General features: G+C 44.1%; 2 protein-coding genes across 20 annotated transcripts in view; one reads left to right on the plus strand and one right to left on the minus strand.

Annotated features, from left to right (window-relative positions):
* Positions 1-6,069, minus strand: part of ACOX2 (acyl-CoA oxidase 2) — a 50,063-nt gene extending 43,994 nt beyond the window's left edge. The window contains exons 1-2 of one of the 3 annotated variants that reach the window (XM_033926416.1): positions 5,937-6,069; positions 629-850 (exon numbers count right to left, since the gene is read on the minus strand). In XM_033926416.1, the coding sequence (XP_033782307.1) occupies positions 629-788 (160 nt within the window). In that variant the 5' untranslated portion in view covers positions 789-850; positions 5,937-6,069. Of the gene's footprint in view, positions 1-628; positions 851-5,253; positions 5,381-5,626; positions 5,868-5,936 lie in introns of those variants that run through there. The other 2 variants (XM_033926415.1, XM_033926417.1) reach the window with 2 other exon arrangements.
* A 78-nt stretch (positions 6,070-6,147) lies between these two features.
* The window catches only part of LOC117351126, a 690,625-nt gene continuing 670,035 nt past the window's right edge, over positions 6,148-26,737 (plus strand). For 16 of the 17 annotated variants that reach the window (XR_004537333.1, XR_004537332.1, XR_004537331.1 and 13 more), the window contains exons 1-2: positions 6,148-6,286; positions 12,931-13,052. Coding sequence is in view for 7 of the 17 variants with exons in the window: in XM_033925968.1 (XP_033781859.1) it covers positions 12,980-13,052 (73 nt within the window). In the remaining 10 variants the exon portion in view is untranslated. The remainder of the gene's footprint in view (positions 6,287-12,930; positions 13,053-26,737) is intronic. The other variant, XM_033925961.1, reaches the window with a different exon arrangement.

Consider the following 26,737-nt stretch of genomic DNA (forward strand, 5'->3'; position numbering starts at 1 on the left):
TGGGCTCTGCGATCGACTTGCGTGGCCTTCACAATCTACTGGTTGATCGCGATCGATCTTTTGGGCACCCCTGTCTTAGGGAGAGGAGGAGATAGCAGATGTTATGGATGAGCAAACTGGATGGACCATTCGGCCTTTATCTGCCATCATGTTTCTTGTGCTGTTGAATATAACTGCTAACTGGCAACTTTGCAGCAATTGTCCATCTGCCAACCAGCTTAGTAACCACAAAAAATTACAGCAGAAACACAGTTGTCCTAACTTTAGATGCCATGATAACCGGGTACCATTTTGACTATTGGCTAGTGCTTCGCTAACTTCCGGATCAGCGATCATACCTGGATATTCAATGTCGGGAGGCGTTCACGCCCCAGCATTGAATATCCATGCTTAGTTCAGCTGCAGCTGGAAGAAGCTTTCTTATATTGATTTGTAAATTTGAAGCTGCTAAGACTTTAATGTCAGACAACTATTAAAGCTATTTTTTTTTCTATATAAACAAACAAACCCCAAACAAAAGCAAATTCCAGCAAAGTTTAGTTTCCTGAATAGCAAATAACCTCTCATCTACATACTAAGAACCATGCAGTACCTGATATTGCCTCCCCCACTTCTCTCTCAGACTCACCAACTCTTCTCCTGACACGTGTATTCTCAATGCCTCCATCCAATATATTGGTCAATTTCTCCACATCAAAAGGGGGGGATTTCCTTTCGCTGGCAAGATCAGGGTTGATATCTGTGTTGATGGAGTTCTTGAAGTCTCTGTGTGTGTTCCACCAAGCCATTCCTATAGGCTCTGTGCTGTCAGAAGCAACACAGCTTAGTCCAGAAGCTTGTCAACCAGACTCTGGGGAGCAGAAGAAAGACCCGCTTAGCCTACACTACACTAGCGGCCTGAGATTTTCACATTGGATCCCAAACGTGTTGCATTATAATTGAGTAACAACTTTCTTCTGAAACTTTCTACTAGTGCCCGAGATCTAGCCTCACCACAAGTTGCTGACTCAGCATGTGATATATATATATTTTTCTTCCTGTCTGGCAAGAATCCCAGATACTCTCAAATGATAAATTATTTACTATTTAGCAATATTTAGAACTGTACAAAGAACAAAGGGCAGGTGCTTCAGCATTCAAAAGTCGCATACAGTTGCGTCTAAAACAGTACGTCTGAACATTTAGCTCTCTAAATGCAAACATTACATTCACGTACAGTCAAACCTTGGATAGCAAATAGCGTGGTTTATGAGTCTTTTGCAAGACGAGCAAAACATTTTCTTAAATTTTAACTCGATAAACCAGGGGTGTCCAATGTCGGTCCTCGAGGGCCGCAATCCAGTCGGGTTTTCAGGATTTCCCCAATGAATATGCATTGAAAGCAGTGCATGCAAATAGATCTCATGCATATTCATTGGGGAAATCCTGAAAACCCGACTGGATTGCGGCCCTCGAGGACCGACATTGGACACCCCTGCGATAAACAAAGCAGTACGAGCACATAAATGTGCATCATATCAAATACACACGCATTGCATCACTGATTGCGACTAAATGCAATACACGCGCCCGCAGTCCAAGTGCGCCCAACATATGCACGTTTCATGCTGAGCGTGGCTGAACGTAATAAAAGCATCATGCCCAATTCACCCGCAGTGTAGTAGCGGTGACTGTTCGAAGCGAGCAAGGTCTTGCCATACAAGTACGTACAGTCTCGTAGCCAGTTTTGGAGGCCACGTTATCAAAAGGATGTGAAGAGAATGGAGTCGATCCAGGGAATGGCCACTAGGATGGTCTCAGGACTTAAGGACATCCCATATGAAGAACGTCTGACCAGATTGCGCTTATATTCTCTCGAGGAGCGCAGAGAAAGGGGGAACATGATAGAGACATTCGAATACATCACGGGTCGCATTGAAGTGGAGGAAGATATATTTTTTCTTAAGGGTCCCACTGCAACAAGGGGGCATCCACTAAAACTTAAGGGGGGGAAGATTTCATGGTGACACCAGGAAGTAATTCTTCACCGAGCGGGTGATTGATAAATGGAATAAACTTCCACACCAGGTGGTCGAGGCTAGTAGCGTACTCGACTTCAAAAATCGATGGGACAAACAGGTGGGGGTGCTACAGCGTTATGCATAAAAGATGGGTAATCCAGGGAGGGAGGGGTCTCGAGTGGGCAGACTTGTTGGGCCGCCGGCCCTCTTCTGCCGTCATACTCTATGTTTCTACGTTTAAGCCTGGTCTCTGTGTTCTTTGAACAGGTCTTTTTTTAATATCAATTTAAAACAAGCATGGACAATTACAGTTTGTAGATCTTACAGTGGTACTTCCTCACAGAGTCCATACACTCCACTGGCAAATACTATACTTAGGGGAAGCCAGAAATGTTTGCATATTCCCTAGCAGATGTAATATGTACTTCAGCTTCTCTCGCGAGCTGAATTCCTACTATCAGACTCCAGGAAGGAAGCCAGCAAACCTAAAGTGTAGGAACAGATTGGGGAGACAGACTCTCTCTACAGCAGGGGTGTCCAACCTTTAGGCTTCCCTGGGCCGCATTGGCCGAAAAAAAAAATGTTTCTGGGGCCGCGCAAACGCTGCAGCAAGACGGAGGAGGGAGCTGATAAGACGGTAAACACCCAGGGGCAACAGAGGAAAACACTGCATCGCCCTCGACCGGGGCAGCACAAAATACGTCACCAGGCCGCAGATTGGACATCCCTGCTCTACAGCACGTGGTGGCTAAGATGAAGTTAGCTTTCTTTACAGAACTGAAGGCGGCAGCAGGAGGTAGCACAAGTTGCAGTCAATTCCTCTGGGAGCAGCTAAACACTCCGTTTACACATCTTAGAACAAGCAATCTATATACAGTATTTGTTTTATACAAACTGCGCACATGAAATGGGGGCTTTAAGACCGGAGCGGTTGTGGGACTCCACCACTGCAGATAAGGACAGGCTGATAAGTTAAAGTGTGTTGGTATGAGATGGCGATCAGCTGTGATGGTCTCATTAACAACCCTGCTCCTGTTTTATCACGAGAGTTTGGTTGTTGGGTCTGAGCTTTTCACACACACATATATTTTGTATGTATTATGTTTCAAGAAATTCTAATTAAAAATATTGTAAAGTGATAAGTTATCCTGCAAGAAAAAAGGACACGTTCAACCCCCAGCCCCACACAAATTTCGTCTCTTCTCCTCCCCCGCGTCTGGAGGGTCGCCGAGCATGCATATGATGTCATTGCCTCTGTGCATGCTCGGAGGAATTCCAGATGCAGCCCCAAGCTCGGGGCCTTCCAAAACCCGGACAAACTGCCGGGTTTTGGAAAATACCTCTGGACAGTCCTTAAAAAGAGGGCATGTCTGGGTTGTCGCAGATGTCTGATAACCCTAGAGCAGTGATTCCCAACCCTGTCCTGGAGGAACTAGACGTAACGACATGTTCTCTGTTATTGCCCCTCAGTCTTGGAATCTCTTACCGCAACACATTAGGGAATTAAAAGATTTATCCATTTTTTAAAAAACACTAAAAACGTTTCTTTTTAAAGATGCATATGATGTTTAATAGTTTGTTATGCTTTTTTATTCATTTATAAATTTATTTCCCCTTCCTATTTGTTTTTTCCTTTATTATTACTCTTCCTTTCCTATCCAATTATTGTAATTTCTTCCCTATTTATCCTCACAATTCAAGTATGTCTCGATACCCTAACTAACATTTTAATATACGTTTGTAATTAAGTATGTTTAATATTTAAGTAAATTTTAATTTATATTATCAATAACATTTAATCTGCATGTGTTTAGGTTTCAATCTGTATGTATTAAGGCTTTGTAAATCGCTTAGTGATTTAAAATAGGCGATTCATTAAGAATAAATAAACTTGAAACTTGACTTGAAACTTGAACACCAGGCCAATCGGGTTTTCAGGCTAGCCCTAATGAATATGCATGAGAGAGATTTGCATATGATGGAAGTGACAGGCATGCAAATCTGCTTCATGCATATTCATTAGGGCTAGCCTGAAAACCCAATTGGCCTGGTGTTCCTCCAGGACAGGGTTGGGAACCACTGCCCTAAAGGGATCCTTAGTCAGCTAGGGACACTGGCAATCCCGCATTAAAGCTTGGTAAATGCAGTGTTCATCAGTGGCCAGGGCAGGCTAAGCTGGAAGACCAGCACTGCTTCTCATTTCCAGGATCTGCACCATGAATATTAATGAGAGCAGTGGCACAGTGAGGGTGAGAAGCGCCAGGGGCAGTAGTATCCCGCCCCTTCCCCGATCCTGTCTGCCGCATACGCCTCTCTCTTTCCTTATACGTCTAGTTCAGGGGTCTCAAAGTCCCTCCTTGAGGGCTGCAATCCAGTCGGGTTTTCAGGATTTCCCCAATGAATCTGCATGAGATCTATGTGCATGCACTGCTTTCAATGCATATTCATTGGGGAAATCCTGAAAACCCGACTGGATTGTGGCCCTCAAGGAGGGACTTTAAGATCCCTGCTCTACTCCCATTAGCTGGCTTAAGGTTCTAATCCAGGGGTGTCCAATGTCGGTCCTCGAGGGCTGCAGTCCAGTCGGGTTTTCAGGATTTCCCTAATGAATATGCATGAGATCTATGCGCATGCACTGCTTTCAATGCATATTTGTTGGGGAAATCCTGAAAACCCGACTGGATTGTGGCCCTCAAGGAGGGACTTTAAGATCCCTGCTCTACTCCCATTAGCTGGCTTAAGGTTCTAATCCAGGGGTGTCCAATGTCGGTCCTCGAGGGCCGCAATCCAGTCGGGTTTTCAGGATTTCCCTAATGAATATGCACGAGATCTATGCGCATGCACTGCTTTCAATGCATATTCGTTGGGGAAATCCTGAAAACCCGACTGGACTGCGGCCCTCGAGGAGGGACTTTGAGACCCCCGATCTAGCTGAAGTTGTTGCTCATGGCAGTCAACGACATGCTCCTCGCGACCTCTCCTTCTGATGTCATTTCCAGTATGTGGCACCTGGAAGTGACATCAACGGGAGAGTCGACAGGGGTCACGAAAAGCACGTTGTTGACCACCGCGACCAACTTTCAATAGAGGCCACGCTCCCACCAACATGGCGCCCAGGGCAGACCCACCGCCCCTGCATGAGAGAGACCGACTTACAGTGGGGGTGGGGTGGGGGGGGAAGAGACTGGAGGGGGTTAAGGATGGGGACAAGGGGGATAGACTGGCATAGCTGGAACATCGGAGTTCTGCTCACCCAGACGTTAGGGGGTGGCAAGAAAATACCATCAGGCCCAATGTAACTGCGTTACCAGAAAGAAAACCTCAAGCGGCGCCATTACAAAATTGAAAGCGACTGGGAGGGGGGGCGACAAGTCTTTCCCGCCGCCGAGCACTGAATCCCCGCAGATGCCTTTAAATCTCCCAGACCCCACGTACTTTTTTTTTTTTTTGGGGGGGGGGAGGGGGGGGTTGCACACGTGCAGTCCGAAGGCAGAGCAGAAAGGACCGAGGAGAAGCTCAGGGCCGGCTCTTGCATTGCCTGTCCGGGAGTTGGAGTTGCTCCCCCGACCTCTCCTTTTCCTGCCCAGATCTCCGTCTCAGGAAGATCTCGGCCGATTTCAACTTACGAGCTGCTGCTGGAACAACGAAAGCCTGCTGAGGTTCAACCTCCTGTTGCACAAAGGACACAGCTCTGCTTTGGTCTCTGTGTTCAGGGAGGGGGGGGGAGATTAGGGTTACTATATTTGTCCCACCCACACCCCGCCTCGCTCCTGCCCCTTTCCCGTCCTCTGCTGCAGCTCATCACCCTTTCAGTCCCGTCTGCCACAACTTTATTTCCTTATCGCTGAAATGCATAAGCAGTTCTGTACATTTAACATTCAACAGACGGTACCTGCCCGGAAGAGCTTACGATCTATTTATCCTTCCCTCCCTCACCTCCAAGGCCATTCTTCTAGCCCTGTCTACATATTCCACCCATCTTCTCTTCTTTAGTCTTTCTCCTGCACACTACAGCTCAAGGTGGACTCGGGATCCGGGCATCTGGTTCCCCTTCATGGCACATCCCCCCAATCTCCTCCCCCTTCGCGGTCGTCTTTCTAAATCCCAGTTTCCATTTTCAGCGGAGCCAAAGCGTCTCCTCTGACGCAACTTCCTGTTTCCGCCTGGGCGGATTCTCTCAGGGAGGAAGTTTCGAGCCGAGTAGTTGCGCGCCACTCCTGAACGCGGCAGCTGCGCCGAGGCTCCGCTGAAAATGGAAACTGGGATTTGGAAAAGCAACCGCGAAGGTGAGGAGATGGGAGGGAAGAGGTTGAGTTGCCCTTGAGCTTTATTATGCTCCATGGAATTGAGGTGGAGAGAAAAAGAGGGGCAAGACTCTATGGCTTGCAATAAAAACCTTTAGTGCATTTGATAAAAGGAGGAGGGGGGGAGTAAATAAGATACCTGGGTGGGCTGCTGAACAGCTGAGATTAAATCCCACACAAAACTGCCTTCAATGAAAACTAGCCTATAAAGTGTGATCCAAGTGACTATATAAGAAAGCTCAGTGATATGAAACTGAAGGGAAGGCTGCTAAACCGCCCTAAAAAAAAGAGTTCACCTTCCAGTCATTGCAACTTCAGAGGTCAATGGTCACACTTTAAGACTCTAAGGTTCTTAAAATACTTCAACATGTAGGCGATCATATCTTCTCTCTCTTAGCAAAGAACTGCCACCACTATGTTCAATTAGCTTTGAGTGCAACTTGAGGGGTCCCAAGGTGGCCCCGTTTCGATCTCTGCTTCAGGAGACCCGATGCCAAATCTTCTAAAACTTTGAATATGGTGAAATTCTACAGTTCGTGGTATTCAATCATAGCGCTGCTTAGATGTTTTCATTGAAGCCAATTTTGTGTGGTATTTATAGCTTTTTCTGGCTTCTTTTTGCTTGATATTTTCAACCCTGATTTATTCATAAGGGAACGGCTGAGATTAGCAGCACCTAACAGTAGGAAGAGGAATCCAGAAGCTTCACAGGCGCAAACCAATGGCACACTCTGTATATAAGCAAATCCTCCCCTTAGAGGATTCAGTCCCAGGAGAGAATCACCTAAAGGCTTTTTTTGGTCTTGTTTTAATTTGATTGGTTAGACTGGCTCAGAGGTTCTGCCAGCCAAACCAATTTATTTAATTATTTATTTCTATTTCTATCCCGTTCTCCCAGAAGCTCAGAATGGGTTACAAGTAGATGTTCACAATCAAGTTTAAAGTTTATTTAAAAATTCTTATACTGCTTAATCAAATCTTCTAGGCGATGTACAAAAATGTTAAAACCATCTATTAACTAAAATACAGTTTAAAAACACACCACAGCACTAATGAAAATACTAACATTAAAAGACTAAAACAAACAAATAAAACAAAAAAAATTTACAAACAGAGCCAAAAGGGAAATAAGGGCTGGAACTACAATATATAAAGAAAAAGAAAACATATACGCTTCCCCCTCCCCATTAGCGGTTTTGGCACTTGCGATTTCACATAATCGTGATTTTTTGGGGGTAGGGGGAAAAATAAACCTCATAATTTTGCCTTCCCCCCCCCCCCCGGCATCCCAGCTTTACCTGGTGGTCTAGCAGGCTTTCGGAGCAGGAGCAATCTTCCTACGCTCCTGCCCCGTGTAGCTCGCCAATAGGAAATGGCTGCCGTGAGCTACCGTCTTAGTCTCGAAAGACTACGGGAACTCACGGCAGTCATTTCCTATTGGCGATCTGCATGGGGCAGGAGCGTAGGAAGATCGCTCCTGCCCCGAAAGCCTGCTAGACCACCAGGTAAGGTCAGGATGTCGGTAGGGAGGCGGGGTTGGGTCAGAGCCAGACGAGAAGATATTCACGATTTTTCCCTATTCACGGTCTGGCTCTGCCCCTATCCCCCGTGAATACCGAGGGAGAAGTGTAAAGGAAAAAAACAATAGGGAGAGGAGCAGGTATTAAGAATCCTTCTAGGTCCTAGGTCGTCCTTAAAAGGACAGTTAGGTTTCAAAAGCATCAAGGAAGAGAAATGTCTTTAATTTTGACTTAAAATCTGTTGGTGTAAGTTTTTCATGTAAGTAGTTTAGAAAACAGACTAGTCATGACAAAAAATAGGTTACAGAAGACAATAACAGAGCTTATTCTAGAGATCAGATTAAAACAAAATGCCTTAGGGCATTCTGACAAGGCGCTGAATCCATTGACAGTACTGTGCTCCATGCTAAGGAGGAGGAGTCCAAACCCTGTGCTGACCTAGGATTGGTCAGCCTTGAGTCATCAAGGGATTCAACATCTTTACAGAATCCCTTAATGACCTAGCGCTCTGAAGTTGTAAGAGAGAGGAGCCACTGTAAGCCTGAAGCCCAGTTCAGCGGGAGGGAGAAAATCATTACATTTAAACGGCAAGAGCTGCAGCCTGTAGATGAAGGAGAAAAAGCTGCCGGCAGCCAGAGGGAAGGATGAAAAAACCACCGGAAGAAAGGAGAAAGAGCCACTGGCAGCCTGCAACAGAGAGAAGGTGGAGAGAGCTTCCAGGATCCTGCAATCCACAATCGGGGGCCTTCACTGAATCCCTTGAAGGCCCTGACTGCACGCCACTGATGAATACAGTAACTGGATCCATCTCTTCAGGGATATAGCAGTTCCAGCCAGCCCTGGGAGCAGAATATCTGGGCTGGGCATCAAACCTATTTTTATTTGCGCAACTGCACACAGCTCTATCACAGAGCTACCAAGCCGCTCATGTTTGTCTGTCGATCCTATGAAGATCTTAACCATGGCAATGCAAAATTGATGTTTCTACATTTTTGGTATGTGAAGTAATGTAGGATATAAATATTTTTATTTTTACCGTAGTCTTTTATTAGTTTCTTTGCATGCATAAAGTACAGTAGGAAGAATGCTCTTCGCACAAGTATGTAATAAACTTTAAAATCAATCATGGCTCACAAAACAATTGATTTCCTTGTACAGGGCAGTACCTACAGTTCCTTGATCACATAAACTTATAATCTAGGCTTATTCAAGAAAAGGTTCACTGATTCACCCCAAGTCACACAGTCGGAGATGGAGATTGACATTGACCATCTGGTAGCATTAATCTGGTCTAGCTAGCAGGTTACAGGGTTTTTCTGACTCGCAATGCACTACAAGCAAAGAAAATCTATAATTAAGCAAGAGGAATTACCCTTTGTATAGCATTGCCTTTTGAGATTGTGCTTTAGTTCCAAAAACAAACAAACAAAACCAAAAAACCAAAGCTAGATACATAAGAAAACAACCAAAAAAAGATACATCATAAATTCATAATGATATGAAATAACAATGCAAATTAATTTTAATTGCTTGCATATTCCTAGTTCATTTGTCTCCTGCCTTTAGTCTAGATCAGGGGTGTCAAAGTCCCTCCTCAAGGGCCAGAATCCAGTCGGATTTTCAGGATTTCCTCAATGAATACGCCTGAGATCTATTTGCATGCACTGCTTTCATTGTATGCTAATAGATCTCATGCATATTCATTGGGGAAATCCTGAAAACTCGACTGGATTGCGGCCCTCGAGGAGGGACTTTCACATCCTTGTTCTAGATCTACTCTCTCTGTACACCACATAAGACTTATCTATTCTGCTCTTAAAACACCTCCCAGGACAGATTCCACTGGAAATCTTGGCAGATTTCAGGACCAAATGCTCTCATGTTTAAAATTGTCTACTTAATGCCAAACTGAATTCTCTCCCCTGCTGCTTGTTGCATCCAAGTGAAGGTGAGATATAACTGATCAATGTTTTATCACTGTTCAATATATATGGCAAGTTGCAACTTTTTATTTTAATAAGCTGTTGCCTACATAATAGTTAAAAAAATTCACTGATAGTTTTGGGGTTTTTTTTTAACGTGATAATGATTGTCATATGACAGCAACAGGGTCTGCAGGTCTGAATCTGCCTCGGTCATTATTGTCGATGCTTTCAGTCTGGCTCACCCATCTTTCTTCTTCAGGTGCCTACAAGGGAAAGATGAATTCACTCTAATTTTTCAACAATATGTATGTTCCAAACATAGCAGGGAGATTGTTGCCTAGAAAAGTCCCTAAGAGGTTGGTTCCCAAGATGAGTAAGATTTTAATGCAGAAAACTTGCGTTGTTAGTGAAATTCCCCAATTAATGCAATGAGTAGTGTGGTGGCTAGCTTGTTTAGAACTTAACCACAGCTTTGCAAATTAACCAGAATAAAAAGTCCGAGAGCTAGACTCGACGGACGGCTCTAACGCGGAGCTGGAAGGCCCGCGGGGGCCGTCCGCCGAGTAGGTTTCGGGGAAAAAGGGGGGGGTTAGGTAGGAATTGAAATTGGGCGGGCAGAGGCCGTCCCGCCGAGGGACTGGCCTCTGATAAGTCAGTGTCGCGGCCGTGGGGGGGGCGGGGGGGTGGAGGGATTATTTAAGGAGGGTCTCGGAGGACCTTAACGGTTTCCGGTCCTCCGAGACAACTTTCCCGCCCTCCCGCCCATTAGTACCTGGGGTGTGAGTTTGCATTGGTAGGCGGTATCCCGAGCTACTGGCGGCTGGTCTCATCATGGGGATGAGCGGTGGGCCGGTTGGGAGCCGTGCCTGGTGGTCGGATGACCTTGGACAATGGGGCATGTGGGGACATGCCACCCCTCGGACCCTTGCTTGGATGGCAGGGTCGGGGGCCATTTACATCTGTGTCAGTAGCTCGGGATCTGGGTCACAATGGTGATACCATTGTGAAGGTTTTAATAGATAAACGGTTATTTAAAAGTTGATTGTACTGTTATTTATATTATTTAAATGTTATTTAAGTATGTTAATTTGCAATAAACAGGGCTGCGGCCAGGTTTCACCACGCACGTTTACGTGTCTTCTTTGGGGATTTGTTTAAGGGTTTGAAGGGCTGGATGATGTTACCATTAAGAAAGCGGGCCATTCCAGCTTCCGCTGTTAAGGAAAATGGTAAAACCAGAGGACATAATTTGAGGTTGAGGGGTGGTCGATTCAAAGGCAATGTTAGGAAATTCTACTTTACGGAGAGGGTGGTGGATGCCTGGAATGCGCTCCCGAGAGAGGTGGTGGAGAGTAAAACTGTGACTGAGTTCAAAAAAGCGTGGGATGAACACAGAGGATCTAGAATCGGAAAATAATATTAAATATTGAACTAAGGTCAGTTCTGGGCAGACTTGCACGGTCTGTGTCTGTATATGGCCATTTGGTGGAGGATGGGCTGGGGAGGGCTTCAATGGCTGGGAGGGTGTAGATGGGCTGGGGTAAGTCTTAACAGAGATTTCGGCAGTTGGAACCCAAGCACAGCTTGGGTAAAGCTTTGGATTCTTGCCCAGAAATACCTAAGAAGAAAAAATAAAAAAAATTTAAATTGAATCAGGTTGGGCAGACTGGATGGACCATTCGGGTCTTTATCTGCCGTCATCTACTATGTTACTAACTCTAAAAAAGGGATAAACTAGGCTGAATTGCCAAAGTGCAGCAGAGACCAGTATTAACATTAAACTGGGAGACTTTAAAGCCCTTAGGGCCAGATTCTACAAAAGCTGCCGAAAGGTACCTGCACTACTGCTGCCTAAATTGGCTTAATTGGATTTATTTTATTTATTTATTTAGATTTTTATCCCGTCCTCCCAATAGCTCAGAACGGTTTACAATTGAACATACACAGTGGGGAGTAACTAGACATATAAGTGGTACAACAGGTTTAGTGATTGGATTTATAGTTTTTGGAGAGAATTAAATACAGGGAGAGTAAGCAGAGAGAGAGAAGGGGGAAGTACAGTAGTTTAGCTTAAGGAAAGTTATAAGCGTATAGGTACAATTTGTTAGTGGATAGAGTAAGAGAGGGTGCGATAATTGGTTTCACCATTAAAACCCTCATTAGAAAACATGGCTGCCACTACACGGCCTCCAGGACAAGCACCTAGGTACCTGGTGGCATATTGTGATGCCAAAGCCCAGAAGTGGGTGTGATTAGAGGCAGTGTTGGACTTCGGCATCGCTATTCGCCACTGGCTGTGATTCAGGAAGGACCCTGGGTGCCAGTGCCTAAGGTCCTTGGGAACCTCAATTCTGGAAGCATCGCTTGTCAGTGATTGACACATGGCAGGTGCTCATTTTGTATACAGAGCCTTAGTCAATAGAAGTAGGGATAAAGAGATGCTTCTAATTGGGGCATATATTCATCAGCACATATAGCAGAGAAGCTCTGTTTGCATGCAATGACACAACACTTAACTCTTGTCGGAATAGAGTTTTGAGAGATCAGCCAGTCATGTGTTACAATGAGGTGTGTCTGACCCCTGAGGAATGCACCCATTTAGGTGCCGAAACACTGCCTGTGTTGAGTCATTTTTACTGCTATATATGCTGATAAATAAAGACCCACAAGTGGAAGCATCTCTTTAGCCCTACTGTGATTGTCATGGGGATACTTCTCTGGTTTGTTTGTTTTTTTTTTTTTGGGGGGGGTGATTTGGTGGTGCAGTCAGTGGTGTAGCAAGGGTGAGTGGTGCTCCTCCCCTCCCCGCTGCACACGCACTCCCCCCCCTTTCCCCCCATACCTCTTTAATTTTCCAGGCGCAAGCAGCATCACAAGCTTGCTGCCCGCATCGTGTCTGCTTTCCCTCTGATGTCATTCAAGGCACGGGACCCAGAAGTGACCTCCAAGAGAGTCGACACCAACTTGGGCAGCGAGTTCGTGATACTGCTTGTGCCAAGAAAATCAAAGAGGTACGAGGGAAGAGACGCACGGGGGCCGGAGAGGAAGATGGGTGCCCCCCTGCTCCCCCCTTACTGGCGCAATTAGATTTTTAAACCCTAACATGAGCTGTCATCATGATGCAATATTAAAGAGAGCTGAAGAGTGGCTAAACACGGTGGCTTCTCTGTGTTGTGACCAGGTTGAGAGACGAAAGCACAGGGAGAAGAATTGGAAGGAAAGCCCCATGAATGAGATGGACAGGAATATCCAACACACATCCAAGCCTGAATACATCTGCAAAAGAAAACATAAAAGCCACAAGTAAGAAATCCAGATAGATTTGTGTTATGTATGTTAGCGATCTGTATAAAGTAAAGTGGGGGGGTTCCCCCCCATGCCCCCGTCGGAGCCCTTTAAAACAGTCATTTACTTCGGCGCACGCCTCCACGTTGCGCTCAGTTGTCTGCACGCGCCTTTGTCCCGGCATGCTTTTGACCCGACACTGTGTAAAATGGGTCCTATCGGGGTCAGGACCCTTCAGTTAAATCAAGCCAGTGGCGTAGTAAGGAAGGTGGGGGGGTGGTCTGCCCTAGCCGCCATGTTGGTGGGGGTGCCGACGCCCCTCTTCCTCTCTGCCCACTCCTCCCCTCGCCCTGCGTGTGCCCTCCTTCAACTTAAACGTGTTCCTCGCGACTGTGTCAGCTCTCCCGCTGACGTCACTTCCAGGGGCCGTGCATAGGAAGCGATGTCGGAGAGAGAACTGCCAAGGTTGCAAGGAGCACATTGAAATTGTTACTCATAGCGGTGAACAATTAGAGGTACGGGGGAAGGGAAGGGGGATCGTGCGTGGCAGGGGGGGGATCAGGGAAGGAGCGGGGGTGGAGACATGGGGAGAAGGGCGCCTCTCACCCTCGCTACGCCACTGAGTTAAGCTGTTCTTCTATTTTCCATTTAAAGTTAATATTAAGGTTTTTTTTTTCTGTGACCGATGATTGATATAATAATATAATATAATAGGCATGTGTAATAACACGAGCTATCTGAGGTCTTTTTCCCTCTTATTCGGTTGAAATTTTGCATTGAAAAAATCAATAGTCGGCACATTGTAGACTAATTTTTGTATAGAAATATTATTGTTGTAGGTGTTAAACAGTTTATATTTTTTCCCACTTGGTTGTTTGTTTTGACTAGTTGTGTAGTGAGGTTTGGTTCTTCTTTTTTTTCCATTTAACGTTAGGCACCATTTATAGAATTGTGCCTAGCAGTGCCTAAATTGAGTTAGGCTTTGCTAGGTATCTGCAATTTAGGCCAGGGTTTTCTTGACCTAAATATTGGCACCTAAGGTAGGCACCTACCTAACTCATTCTGTGGCCTTTTTTTGGGTAGGTGTGGGTAGGCGCCTTGGCATAGATGCCTACTTTGCGACCACCGTGTTAGGCACCTACCCCAAAATTTTGTTTTGAAAAATTTATTTTTAAAATTTTTTCCCCACTTAACACTTAAGCGGGTTACGATAAAGACATACATAATACACTTAACATACTCGAACATATTATAGCATTATAGCATATATCTTTTATCCTATTCTTCCAAATATAATAACTAAAACTAGCATAACGCTAATAAAAAGTTCACCCTATATGAACTGTAAAATACATTTCTCTTCAGTTTCAAGTTTTATTAAAATTTTGATGTATCGCAATATCATGAATTCAAAGCGATTTACAATTTATTAGCTACAACAAACACACGAACATTACGAACTGATATTTAAGCGAAGTAGGGAGAACTACAATAAGCATTGTAAAGGACATACGAAAGGAAAGTAAAAAAGGAGGGTAAAAAAAATTTAAAAGTATTGATAAAAATTGAAAAGAAAATTAAGAACTTTTTGTTTAATTAAATTTCTCGGAGCCTAAGACAGACGACATGTGAGTTTATGCAGAGAAGGAGATCAAAAGAGACTCTGATTAGAGAGTTGCGCGGGGACAGAAATCCCACCCGTCCCCACCCATCCCCGCCAAAGTCCCACCCGTCCCCATGAGGAATCTCTCCATCCCCACCCGTCCCCAGCTGTTGTAAGAAGGTAATTTAGATTCGCGGCTACAGGGCAGGGAGGATTGTCGGACCCGGGCTGTTATCGGTCGGTCGGGGAAGTGCCACAAAAGTAAGGGGACCTGGCCGGCTGTGCTGCACCCGGGGCGGGGCGGACCGCCCCCCTCCCTTGGTAGCCACTCGAACCGCGAGGCTACTCTCCTTCTCCTTACCTGCCCTGCCTGCAGCACAGAGCCGAACGGAAGTCTTCCCGACGTCAGCGAGAGGGAGGGCTTTGTTTAAGCTTTGTTTAAGCCCTCCCTCCCCTCCGACGTCAGCGCTGATGTCGGGAAGACTTCCGTTTGGCTCTGTGCTGCAAGCAGAGAAGGTAGGGAGAAGAAGAGCCGCGCGACTGAGTACATGCAGCCCCGCGACCCTAGGGGGCGTCCCCACGGAATCCCCGCGACCCTAGGGGGCGTCCCCATGGGATCCCCGCGACCCTAGGGGCGTCCCCACGGGATCCCCTGACCCGAAGGGGGAACCCGCGGGATGCCCGTCGTCCCCGTTCCCGTGCAGCTCTCTAACTCTGATGATTAGGTCTCAAAAGCATCCTTGTACAACCAGTATTTTAACAATCCTTTAAATTCACTTAGTGATTTTTCTTTCTTAATAAATGATGGTAAGGAGTTCCATATTCTGGACATTGTAACCGCAAAGATTGTATCTTGTCTTGTATTTATTATACTAAGCGATGGAATTACTAGAAGGTTTTTGTCCTCTGATCTCAAACTTCTAGTAGGAATATATGGAATAATGTACCTTTCTAGGAATGATGGAGCTTTAGTTGTTAATATGTTGAATGTTAATAGTGCTATTTTATTGGAGGTTCTGTGAACAATTGGAAGCCAATGAGCTTCTTTAAAAAGAGGAGTCACATGATTGAATTTTTTCCTATTTGTTATCATTTTAATTGCGGTGTTTTGAATTAGTTGTAGTCGACGGATTTCTTTAAGAGCAACTCATTTATAAAGCGAGTTGCAATAATCTTAACTTTGAAATGATCAGTGATGATGAGTCGTAAACTCTGAAAACAACCTCTCACTACTGCACTAATCTGATTGGGATCTGTCAATTAAAGAATAGATATGTTTTCAAATGCATTTTCAATGACAACTTCTCTCTGTAGAGAGTCTTAAACCCTGGCATCAATTGACAACCTCATTGTGGATTGTGATCGCAAATTTCTGGAAGGTATATATTGTTTCAAAAGCTGTCTCGGGTACAAAGATGTCTCCCCCATAAATTACCTGATGAACAATTGTCAATTGTTTTGTATTCAGTCTGCGATGGAGTTGGTAGGCAATGCAAACTCTTCAGTATTGGAGTAATATGATCTTATACAGGAAGAATTTAACCACCTAAGTTAAGAGATCAAATCAGACCACCTAAAACTCATTCTATTATCCGGTTTTGCCATTTAACCACATAAGAGATAGCTGGCTGAACAAACCCTAGATAGGTAATGCCAGTGGCAGGGCATGGCATAGCTTGGAATATAAAACTGGTGGTGGTTAAGAAATGCTCACCATTGCAGGCTGAATATTTATCCCAGTATGTATTAATATTGCACTCTGCTGGGATTGGGATAAGTTACCATGGAACAAAGATCGTTAAGTAGTGCTGATAACATATTTGTACAGGTAACAGAGGGACTTAGACAAAGTGGGCTTTAGAGGCGGGTCTATACTGCCGACCCCACCCGCCAATGAGATGGGATTCCCAGTGATTGGGGCTTTGTGCAGCCTCAGGTGCTGCATTCTCTTGGCTTTGGGCCGCTAGACTTCTGTCACTGCCCAGCTATCGTTACTTCTTCCAGGGTGGGACCAAGTGCCAGCTGGGCCTCTGGACATGTGGAATGGGATGATTCAGCACGGCCGTTTCAGTGTAGCTGTGATGAAATGTCCCATTCCATCAAAGACTGCAGGCCATGGTCTCAGATTTAGGGGTCCCTGGAAAAAGTACACATGTGATTCGCTTCTTCACAAGTCCAGTGTTATGAGTGTATTTTACAGGGCATGTCCCACTTTTAATTCTTGTTCCTTTTTTTTTGCCATATTATGGATACCGGTAGTATTTTTCCCATGCTATATCTGTGCATCTTGTAGCTATGTTACTGCCCCAAATCTCATAGGGGTAGAGTTGGTAGAGTCTTTACCATAAAACAGAGTTTTGCAAATTTTGTGCCACGGCAGATTCCACGTGTGCTGCAAGACGCCATTGAAGAGGAGAGGTGCCTGCATCAGCCGACTGCCTACTGGATGTACCTCTCCCTGCGAGAGGCACGTCCTGTAAGTAGTCAGCTGACACCGGCACCTCTCTTCATTGGTGCATCTCCTTCTCCAGCAGCCCCACCCCCTCCACCAGCGGTAAATTGGAGGCTCAGGGCCAGGGGTGGAGGGCATCCATGCATGCGAATGTTGACGTGATGACATCACACACGCACATGATATCATCGCATCGACATCCACGTATTTCCGGATGCCCTCTAGTCACGACCCTGTGTTTAGTGCGCCACAGGCTCAAAATGGTTTCTGGCACACTGCCATAAAATCACTTTTTTAAAAATTTGCATTCCTTAGAGGTCCTGGCTAAATTTTGATCCCTAGTGATTCAATAATCATTCCTTTGTTTACATTTTTTGCCTTGTGGTGTCCTATCAAATAACCGTGTTCTTCGTGTGTGAGGTTAACATGCGTTATCTTAGAATAAATATATTTAGTTTGGTTTAGTTTATTATCATTACATAATAAAACAATTAAATGTACATTTACAACAATTAACAAAACAACTTGCCTATATCGATCAAACTTCTCACCAAATGCCTTCCTATCCACTATTTCAATCATTACATCGCGCTAAGTACCATATCTCATAGCATAAAATAGATGGTTTTTTTTTTTAAAAAAAAAACATTTGTTTAAATTCCTGCAAATCTTTCAACTGCCGTAAATACACAGGTAATTTGTTCTACTCCATAGGTCCTACGCAAGAGAACACGTTTTTCCTTGTATTCTCATAATTGAAGGCTTTTTGAAGATGGAACAATCAAACTTACCTGCGTGAAAGATCTTAATTGTCTCGTGCCAGGCAATCGTATACATACCTAGGCGCCATTTGCTTAAAACTCAAATAAACCATCAGCAGTAGTTTGTATTTAACTCAAAACTCCATAGTCAGCCAATACGTTACAATATAATGTCTTGTAACATGCTCACATTTTCCAATCCCACCCAACGTGCGTAGTATTGAGTTTTAAGCCCCCTGCTAATCATTCAATAGGGGAAGGATCTCCAACACACTGTATGAGAAAATGCCTTTATTAAATCAATAGAAGCATAGCAGTATAGCTGCAAACTATGAACTTCATCCGCTTTTCTATGTCTTAACGCCTGATTCCTCCGGTAGACTCCAGGAGTTCACCTTTGACTGCATTAATGAGCCATTGTGTCTGGAGGAGCAGCGGTCGCGAGTGACGACTCCTGTAAAAGATCGAAATGTCACTTTATCATCAGGACAATTAACTCTCTAAACCAGGGGTCTCAAAGTCCCTCCTCGAGGGCCGCAACCCAGTCGGGTTTTCAGGATTTCCGCAATGAATATGCATGAGATTAATTTGCATGTTCTTCCACTGTATGCAAATAGATCTCGTGCATATTCATAGTAGAAATTTTGAAAGCCATACTTAAAGGCCATTGATGCACACCTTTCCTCTAGACCAGGGATGTCAAAGTCCCTCCGTGAGGGCCGCAACCCAGTCGGGTTTTCAGGATTTCTCTAATGAATATGCATGAGATCTTTGTGCATGCGCTGCTTTCAATGCATATTCATTGGGGAAATCCTGAAAACCCGACTGGATTGCGGCCTTCAAGGAGGGACTTTGAGATCCCTGGTCTAAATGTAACACATTGGACAGCCACATGACAATTTTTGCCATAAGGAATTTTTATTAAAGCTAACAACCTCCCCCCCCCCCCCCCCCCCCCCGCTTTTTTTTAATATACTGAGCCGCAGTAGTCGTATATCTACTATGGCTCGGAACACAAAATGCTCCGACCCATAGAGTTCTATGATGTTAGGTGCAGCATCAAAGCATTTAGAGTCCGGGCTGTGGTAGATTCCTCTACTGTGGCTTAGTATAAAAATAAAGGGGGGGGGAAGGAGAGTTATTTCCAGAATATTAGAAAAAACATGCACACAAATTTGCTCTCTCTCTCTCTCTCTCTCAGGCGGTGGTCAGTGTTCGTTAATAAAGGAGGAGAGACTCCACTAACACTGACCAGGTCCTGACAGGATATTCAGTGGGATGAAACTGGATAATAGTGTCACTGAAAATTCTGTTGCCCACAGTGGCTGCATTTGGTTAGTGCCAGGTGGTCCAGGATGGAGTCAGGGTGGAGCTGGAAGTTGTTGGTCACTAGATGGCTAATCTCTTTTCGGTGCTGGTAGCCAGACAGGGATCACTTCTGAATAACTAGGTTCTAATTTAGGAGGGATTGGCCAGCATTTAAACAACTGAACAGTGCCCCCCATACCATAGACAGCTGAATGTTGTTTGGCTTGAGGGGGGAGGAGGAGGAGCAGGAACTCCACCCTACTTCCTCCCGGCGTTGTACTTTAAATCTTCGGGGCAGCCATCGTACAGCATCAATGAGCAGGCCTGCCCCCTGGAAGTAGAATGAAGGGTTCCAGGACAGACCTACTCATTGACGTTGCGTAGCAGCTGTCCCTAAGATTTAAAATACATCGGGAAATGGAGGGGTGGGGGGGGACAATGACCAGCGACCACCAGTTTTGGAGGAGGCCATGACACCTGTGGCCTCCCCCCCCCCGTTCCAACGCCTATGCCCCATACAGTTTTGGTCTGGCAGTTTGGGATTCAGTTAAATATTTTGTTGCTTGGTGTTGGGAATTTGTTTCCTTGCTATATGTTATTGTCATGTAGTTTACATGTTAGGCAATCTCTGTAACGTGCTAGGGCGGTGTCATTAGCTTAATTGCTATTTTCAAAATCTGGCTGGAAGGAGAAAGGCAGCCTTAAACCAGTTGTCTGAGCCTGTTTAAGAGTGGCGTGTTGTCGTTCCTTCCTTTTCTAGGCGTTTCAGTGTCGGGAAAGTTGTAAGTTGAGCCGGTTCAGAAAACACATATTTATTATCTTGGTACCTTACTACGGCTAGCTAAAAGTAGAAATATAAGCTCCTTGAATCATCAGATACCTTTTTTCTTATTTCGTTTAAAGATTATTCTTTGAATTCACTCGTAGATTCTTGGATCAATTTGAGGACTTTGAGAATGTGTGAACAGAGTGAAGTTATTGAAAAGGAATTTTCTTTTATTAGTCTTCCTAAGGCGTTGTATTCATATAATCTTTCTGTACAAAATGTTTGATTTTGTTAAAATGTAAAATTGATAAATAAAGAAAGAAAAAAAGAAGAGTGGCTTACAGGTCATGATCACATGGATGGGGGCCCCCCGACAATAGAGCAGTGAACCACAGAATTTTGTCCAGAAAATAAAGACTTTTTTCATGAAAACAGTAGCTTGCTGTTCCTTTTGTAATCTGCAAAGGGTTTACAGCTTGGGGGAGGAGGGGAGGAGTTGCAAACTATGAAATTTAGTTACACATGTTTGTTTATTTTAAAAACTTGTTATACCATCCTGCCTTGTCGGATCAGGGTGGTTTAACTCGTGCCTTTTTTCAGTTGTAACTCCAGGCAAATTACATTTGGAGGAGTAGCGTGATTGTTAGTGCAGTGGGCTCTGAGCCTGGCCACAGTTCCTTGTGACCTTGGGCATGTCACTTAACCCTCCTTTGTCCCAGGTACAAAAAGTTAGATTGTGAGCCCACTAGGGGCAAGTGCCTGCATATAATGTGTATACAGGATAATGAACAAATCATACTATCTGTGAATGTTATTTTAGGGTGAACAAACTGTATTATGTAAATATCAGGCACCTGTTAACTAATTATTACGTACCATGATCAAACCATGTTATCTGTGAGTGTTAATTTAGGAAGTTAAACTGTACTATACAATTGTCACTGTAACCTATTTGACTAATTATAAATAAATGATAATTATCTTTACGTAACTCGTTTGTCCAAATATTATGTATGTTACCTTGTAACCCGTTCTGAGCTCTCTGGGGAGGACCGCCAGAAACCATCCGGTGTCATTCTTTAGTGTCTATTTCAACCCCAGTCCTTCTACACCAGCATTCTTCAATGCAAGGCTTGAGGGTCAGTGGTTCTGTCCATTCATTGATTCTTATGTGAGCCAAGTATAGGCTAATGAAGCCATTGTGATGTCACTGATGAGGTTGGCTCTTATTGGTGGAATAAAACATTATGACATCACAGTATCAGCTCTGGATACCAGAGACTGTTATTCTTTAGTGTCTATCGCAACCTCAGTCCTTCTACACCAGCATTCTTCAATGCAAGGCTTGAGGGTCAGTGATTCTGTCCATTCATTGATTCTTATGTGAGCCAAGTATAGGCTAATGAAGCCATTGTGATGTCACTGATGAGGTTGGCTCTTATTGGTGGAATAAATTATTATGACATCACAGTATCAGCTCTGGATACCAGAGACTGTTATTCTTAAGAGTCTATCTCAACCTCAGTCCTTCTATACCAGCATTCTTCAATGCAAGGTTTGAGGGTCAGTGGTTGTGCCCATTCATACTCTGATTCTTAAAGTATGAGATAATGAAGCCACTGTGACATCACTGGCTCTTATTGGTGGAATGAGACATCATGAGATCACAATATCTGCTCTTGATACCAAAGTCTGTCATTCTCTAGTGTCTATCTCAACCTCGGACCTTCTACACTAGCATTCATCAGTGCAAGGCTTGAGGGTCAGTGGCTGAGCCCATTCATACTCTGATTCTTAAAGTATAAGATAATTAAGCCATTGTGACATCACTGATAAGCTTGGCTCTTATTGGTGGAATGAGACATCATGAGATCACAATATCTGCTCTTGATACCAAAGTCTGTCATTCTCTAGTGTCTATCTCAATCTTGGACCTTCTAATAATAATAATTTATTTCTTATATACCGCTATACCGTAACATTCTTCAGTGCAAGGCTTGGTTGTGCCCGTTCATACTCTGATTCTTCCCTCTCTCCTTAAAGAATGACACGGGAATGGTTTTCTGTGTTACCACGGGAACGATGACAAATTCTGTCCCTGCGTCATTTTCTACTTGTGTTCCTCTAGTAGTGCTATAGAAATGATTAGTAGTAGTGTACATATATACTAGGTATTTAGAGTACTGTAATTTCCTGTCCTTAGAGAGCTTAAATCTAAGGGCTCAATTCTATATAGTCCACCTAAAAAATTGGCTCAGACTAGTAAGGCCCCAAGTGTGATTCTATAAAAATTAGGCACACTGTATGGAATCATACTTAATGCTGCCTAAGAAGGCTTAGGCTTCGCTAGGCATCCTAAGTTTAGACTCGCCCAATTTATGCCAGGTTTTTCTTTGCCTAAATACCTGGTCCCAAGAGCCACTTTCAGCTGTAATTTTCTTCAGCTATAACGGACATGCAGGCTCCGCCTACAAGGCACATGGCATGCCAGTGATATAGTATCAAAATGTTATGTTATTATTATTATTGTTATGTTACTATTATGTTGGTAGGTATATTTAATAAGACTCCTGATCTGTGATTGTTGCACTTTATTTTAGTGGGGATGGTTAACTTGTAAATTCGTTGAGCTTTTGACATTATTTTAAGTGGACTAAATTACTATTTAATTGCAATGTAATTTGAATGCATTTTGTAAACGTTCTGTCCATGAACTACTGTGAATGTTTTAATTGTTAACCGCTTGGTTATAGGCGGTTTAGAAATAAATAAATAGTGCAACACCTAGGGGTTTTTTTTTTTTTTTTCTTCATTTGCAGTTAGAAGACTTCGATCCTTGTATATGTTTTTTTTTATTGAATGTTTTTTGTGGAAGATTGCCTAAGTCCGATTGCCATTTCCTGAACCACACCTCGTATATGTCTTTATAAAATAGCCTATCCCAAATCTCCTGTAAACCAGCTGCCCAAGACAGGCATATGTTTGGTCCTGCATGTGCTTCGTACTCAGGGGGGGGGGGGAGAAGGGGTAGGGAGAATGGGGAGGGTGTGTGCATTTTCTGAGTTCTTGTACACATGCTCCAGGACAATTTAAAAGCACTTATTTGAATGCTTAGAATGCAGTTCTGCACCTTTTAGGAAGTCTGCGTTGTCTTTTGAAACACGAAGAACATCTAATAATTGGGTCATCGCCACATTTCTGTTGTGTTCAGGGGCTCCATCGCTGGCAGGCATCACACCTGCTGTTATAATGAGCAGTGTGTAGTTGTAACAGGTTAATCGCGGCATTTCTACAGCCTGTTTCATAACCTCCTTTTGAATATTTGACCAGCCCTTTCACCATTCTGCGTTCACTTAGTAAAATGGTCCCTAAGGGAAATTGATGACCGAGTCATTTGTATCGGGGAGGAGGGGGTTGGGGGAGGTAATCGAAAATGCTGTGAAGTTAGAAAAGCATTCAAATCATTAATTTTGATGTCATTCATTTTTTTTGCTATGTAGGTTTATATCGCGAATGAGCTGAATTTAAATCACAAAAATGATCTGCAGCCAATGGCCATTTGCCTGGCGGGCAGAAAAAGAATACAAAGGCCTGTGAATCTATAAGCGTGTCATCAGCCACTTGAGAAGCTAACATTTGTAAGTCATGCTTAGTTTAAAAAAGCAAGCTTAGTTAAAAAAAAATCTTTATAGAGTAGCGGAATGACTCCCCCATTTTTCCACCTCTCCTGGATAATATTAAAGTTTTGAAACCAGCTGGACTTAGTTCTCTAATAATGAGGACCTCTTCTTAGGTTCACCAGATTTTACTATTCTAAAATCAGGACCCATGGCTCTGCCCCCTCCCCCCCAGGTCCGCGCAGTTCTACCCAGCCCCTCCCCATTCCTCCCAAGTCACGCTCCATTTCACCTGACCCCCCCCCCACCTGTTCTCATGCTCAGAGCTGCGACAGGAGGGCATCTGTGAATGCACAGGCGTGATGCGATGACATCACCGCGATGCTTCAGCGCATGCGCAAATGCTCTCCCGACGTGTTCCCGTGCGGTAAGCTTTTCAAAACCCAGATTTTTGAAAAGATGTTCGGGTAAATCCGGACGTCTAGCAACCCCTACCTCTTCTGTTTGTATCCATATTCACGAGTGTAACTACAACCCTGTGTAGGTTACACCTCTGTACCTTTGTTGGAGACTCTTAACTGCTGCTCTGTGTGGGTTGTACCTCCGGACCCTTGGTTAAGGAGTGTCACCGCTGTTCTATGCAGGATACCTTCATCCAAGGCAAGACAAATCATGGGTTGCATACGGAGGGGTTTCGTCAGCAGTAAGCCAGAAGTCATTATGCCATTGTATAGATCAATGGTGAGGCCCCACCTGGAATAATACTGTGTGCAATTCTGGAGGCCGCATTATCGCAAGGATGTGCTGAGACTGGACTCGGTCCAGAGAATGGCCACCCAGATGGTCTCGGGATTCGAGGATCTCCCGTACGAAGAAAGGCTGGATAAATTACAGCTATACTCGCTCGAGGAGCGCAGAGAGAGGGGTGACATTATCGAGACATTCAAACATCTCACGGGCCGCATCGAGATGGAAGAAGATATCTTCTTCTTCAAGGGTCCAGCGGCAACAAGGGGGCATCCGTGGAAAATTAGGGGCAGAAAACTACATGGGGACACCAGGAAATTCTTTTTCACTGAAAGGGTGGTTGATCGCTGGAATAGTCTTCCACTTCAGGTTATTGAGGCCAGCAGCGTGCCTGATTTTAAGGCCAAATGGGACAGACACGTGGGATCTATTCACAAAGAAAGGTAGGGGATGGTCTTTGAGGTGGGCAGACTGGATGGGCCGTGGCCCTTATCTGCCGTCTATTTCTATGTTCTATGTTCATTCTCTTTTTTTTTTTCCCCCTTGATATATTTCTGTTTTGCATCCTTGCCTTTCCAGACCGAATCGGTCTCTAGCCGGATTGTTGTCTCTCTGTGCGCAGTTGGCTCATCTGGGTAGAGTTTGGGCTCATTAAGAACTTTCTTCCTACAGCTCATATGAGGAAATGTATAGGAGCTGATATTTTGGGTCTGGAATTCAAACTACAGGCTGCAGTAAATTTAGTGTGGGGATCCTGGTCCCCCTGACTTTTGTTATTGCATACAACTAAGTGTTAGAACTCGTTGCCAGAGAATATGGTAAAAGTGAATAGTGAGCTGTAGTTAAAAAAAAAAAAAAAAAAAAAAGGGTTTTAATAAAGTTCTGCAGGAAAAGTCCATAAGCCATTCTTAAGAATAAGGTAGACATCGGGAAAGTTGCTACTTATCCCTAGGGTCAGTAGCATGGAATCTTACTACTTTTTGGCCACTGTTAGAGACTTGAGCTAGATGGACCTTTTGATCTGACCCAGTACGGCCATTCTTATGTTATGATGGATATTAAGAAACTGAACAGGCCAGCTACATTTGCATGCATGTTTTTAAATCTCTTGTATACAGACAAGCTTTTACTGAACGTTCAGAAAGAATGGATTTGGTTTTTGGTATAAATAAGCAATATTTAAGATGTACAGTTTTGCATTCTCAGTTCCGAACTGATGAAATAAAACCGTGGCTCCTTTATGTACGTCTCTGTCTCCCTCAGCTCCTCCAAATCTGCTACTCTAGACTCAAGAGATTGGACCTGTTCCCTGAGTGCTCGGAGCGCTTTGCACCAGGTAGACACATACAACCTCTCACCAGTTGAGAGTAGAGAGTTTCACGGGGACAGAAATCCCACCCATCCCCGCAAGGAATTCCCTCCATCCCCGCCCGTCCCCATAAAAAGCAGCAATTATTTCTGACAGGATCATCAATTTCACAGTTTCTTTTGTGTTTGCGCTGCTGTTTTCCTTGTGGAATCTCTTTGGTGGAAACCTTTTTTATATTTTCTGTTCAGGTAATTAACTTATAAACCCCCTCTTTTACTAAGGCTGACGTGTCCATTATATTATATGGACGAATCCTGCTTCCAAAGCCTTCCATCCCCTTGGGAGTCCCGTTGGCTAGAGGGGGTCACCGTGGGAGTCCTGTGGGTCAGAGGGGGGGTCCCCGTGGGAGTTCCGTGGGTTAGGGGGGATACCCGTGGGATTCCCGCGATCCCCGTTCCCGTGCAGACCTCTAGTTGAGAGATAATCAAACATGTGACAGTGCAAAAGACTGGATAGGGGGAGAGTGTGGCATAGTAGGTTGTGGCACTCTGAGGTTGTGAGTTCAAACCCTTTGCTCCTGTGACCCTGGGCAAGTCACTTAATCCTCCATTGAAAAAATAATAGTGTGAATAACCCTCATTGGACTGCTGCCTGCATCTTAATATTGGTGATTTCTTTAAGTTGCTAATGGAGTGGGAATATATACACTAAGGTCCACTAAAATTGCTAGATATATGTTAGACTATGGTAATATTTAATTTTTATTATTATTTAGTAATTTTGTGATAGGTAGGCTACCCTCCAAGAACCTAGTAGTCTCTTTCTAAGAGCTAATGACTTACTAATAGAGATGCCCTAATTACTTTTGTAGTCATCTAATTGGTTCAAAGGTTTATAAATTAGAGATTAAGCCAGGCATGGGTGGGAGGAAGGGAATTAAAATCTAAACTGTGGCTTCCTGTACCTATTAGCTGTGCTTTATACTGATACTAAAATAATTTTAAAATAGTCCCTTTAAATAGTCCCTTTAAACGCTAGCCTACGAACTATAACAGAGACTTTCTATGCTAAGAAAACAACCCTATTCTTTAAGCTCCCTTGTATACTGGGCTTACTTATTTCACTTTAAATCCCCCCTTC

This window comes from Geotrypetes seraphini, chromosome 17, assembly GCF_902459505.1.
Source record: "Geotrypetes seraphini chromosome 17, aGeoSer1.1, whole genome shotgun sequence".
In the NCBI taxonomy this organism is placed as follows: Eukaryota; Metazoa; Chordata; class Amphibia; order Gymnophiona; family Dermophiidae; genus Geotrypetes; species Geotrypetes seraphini.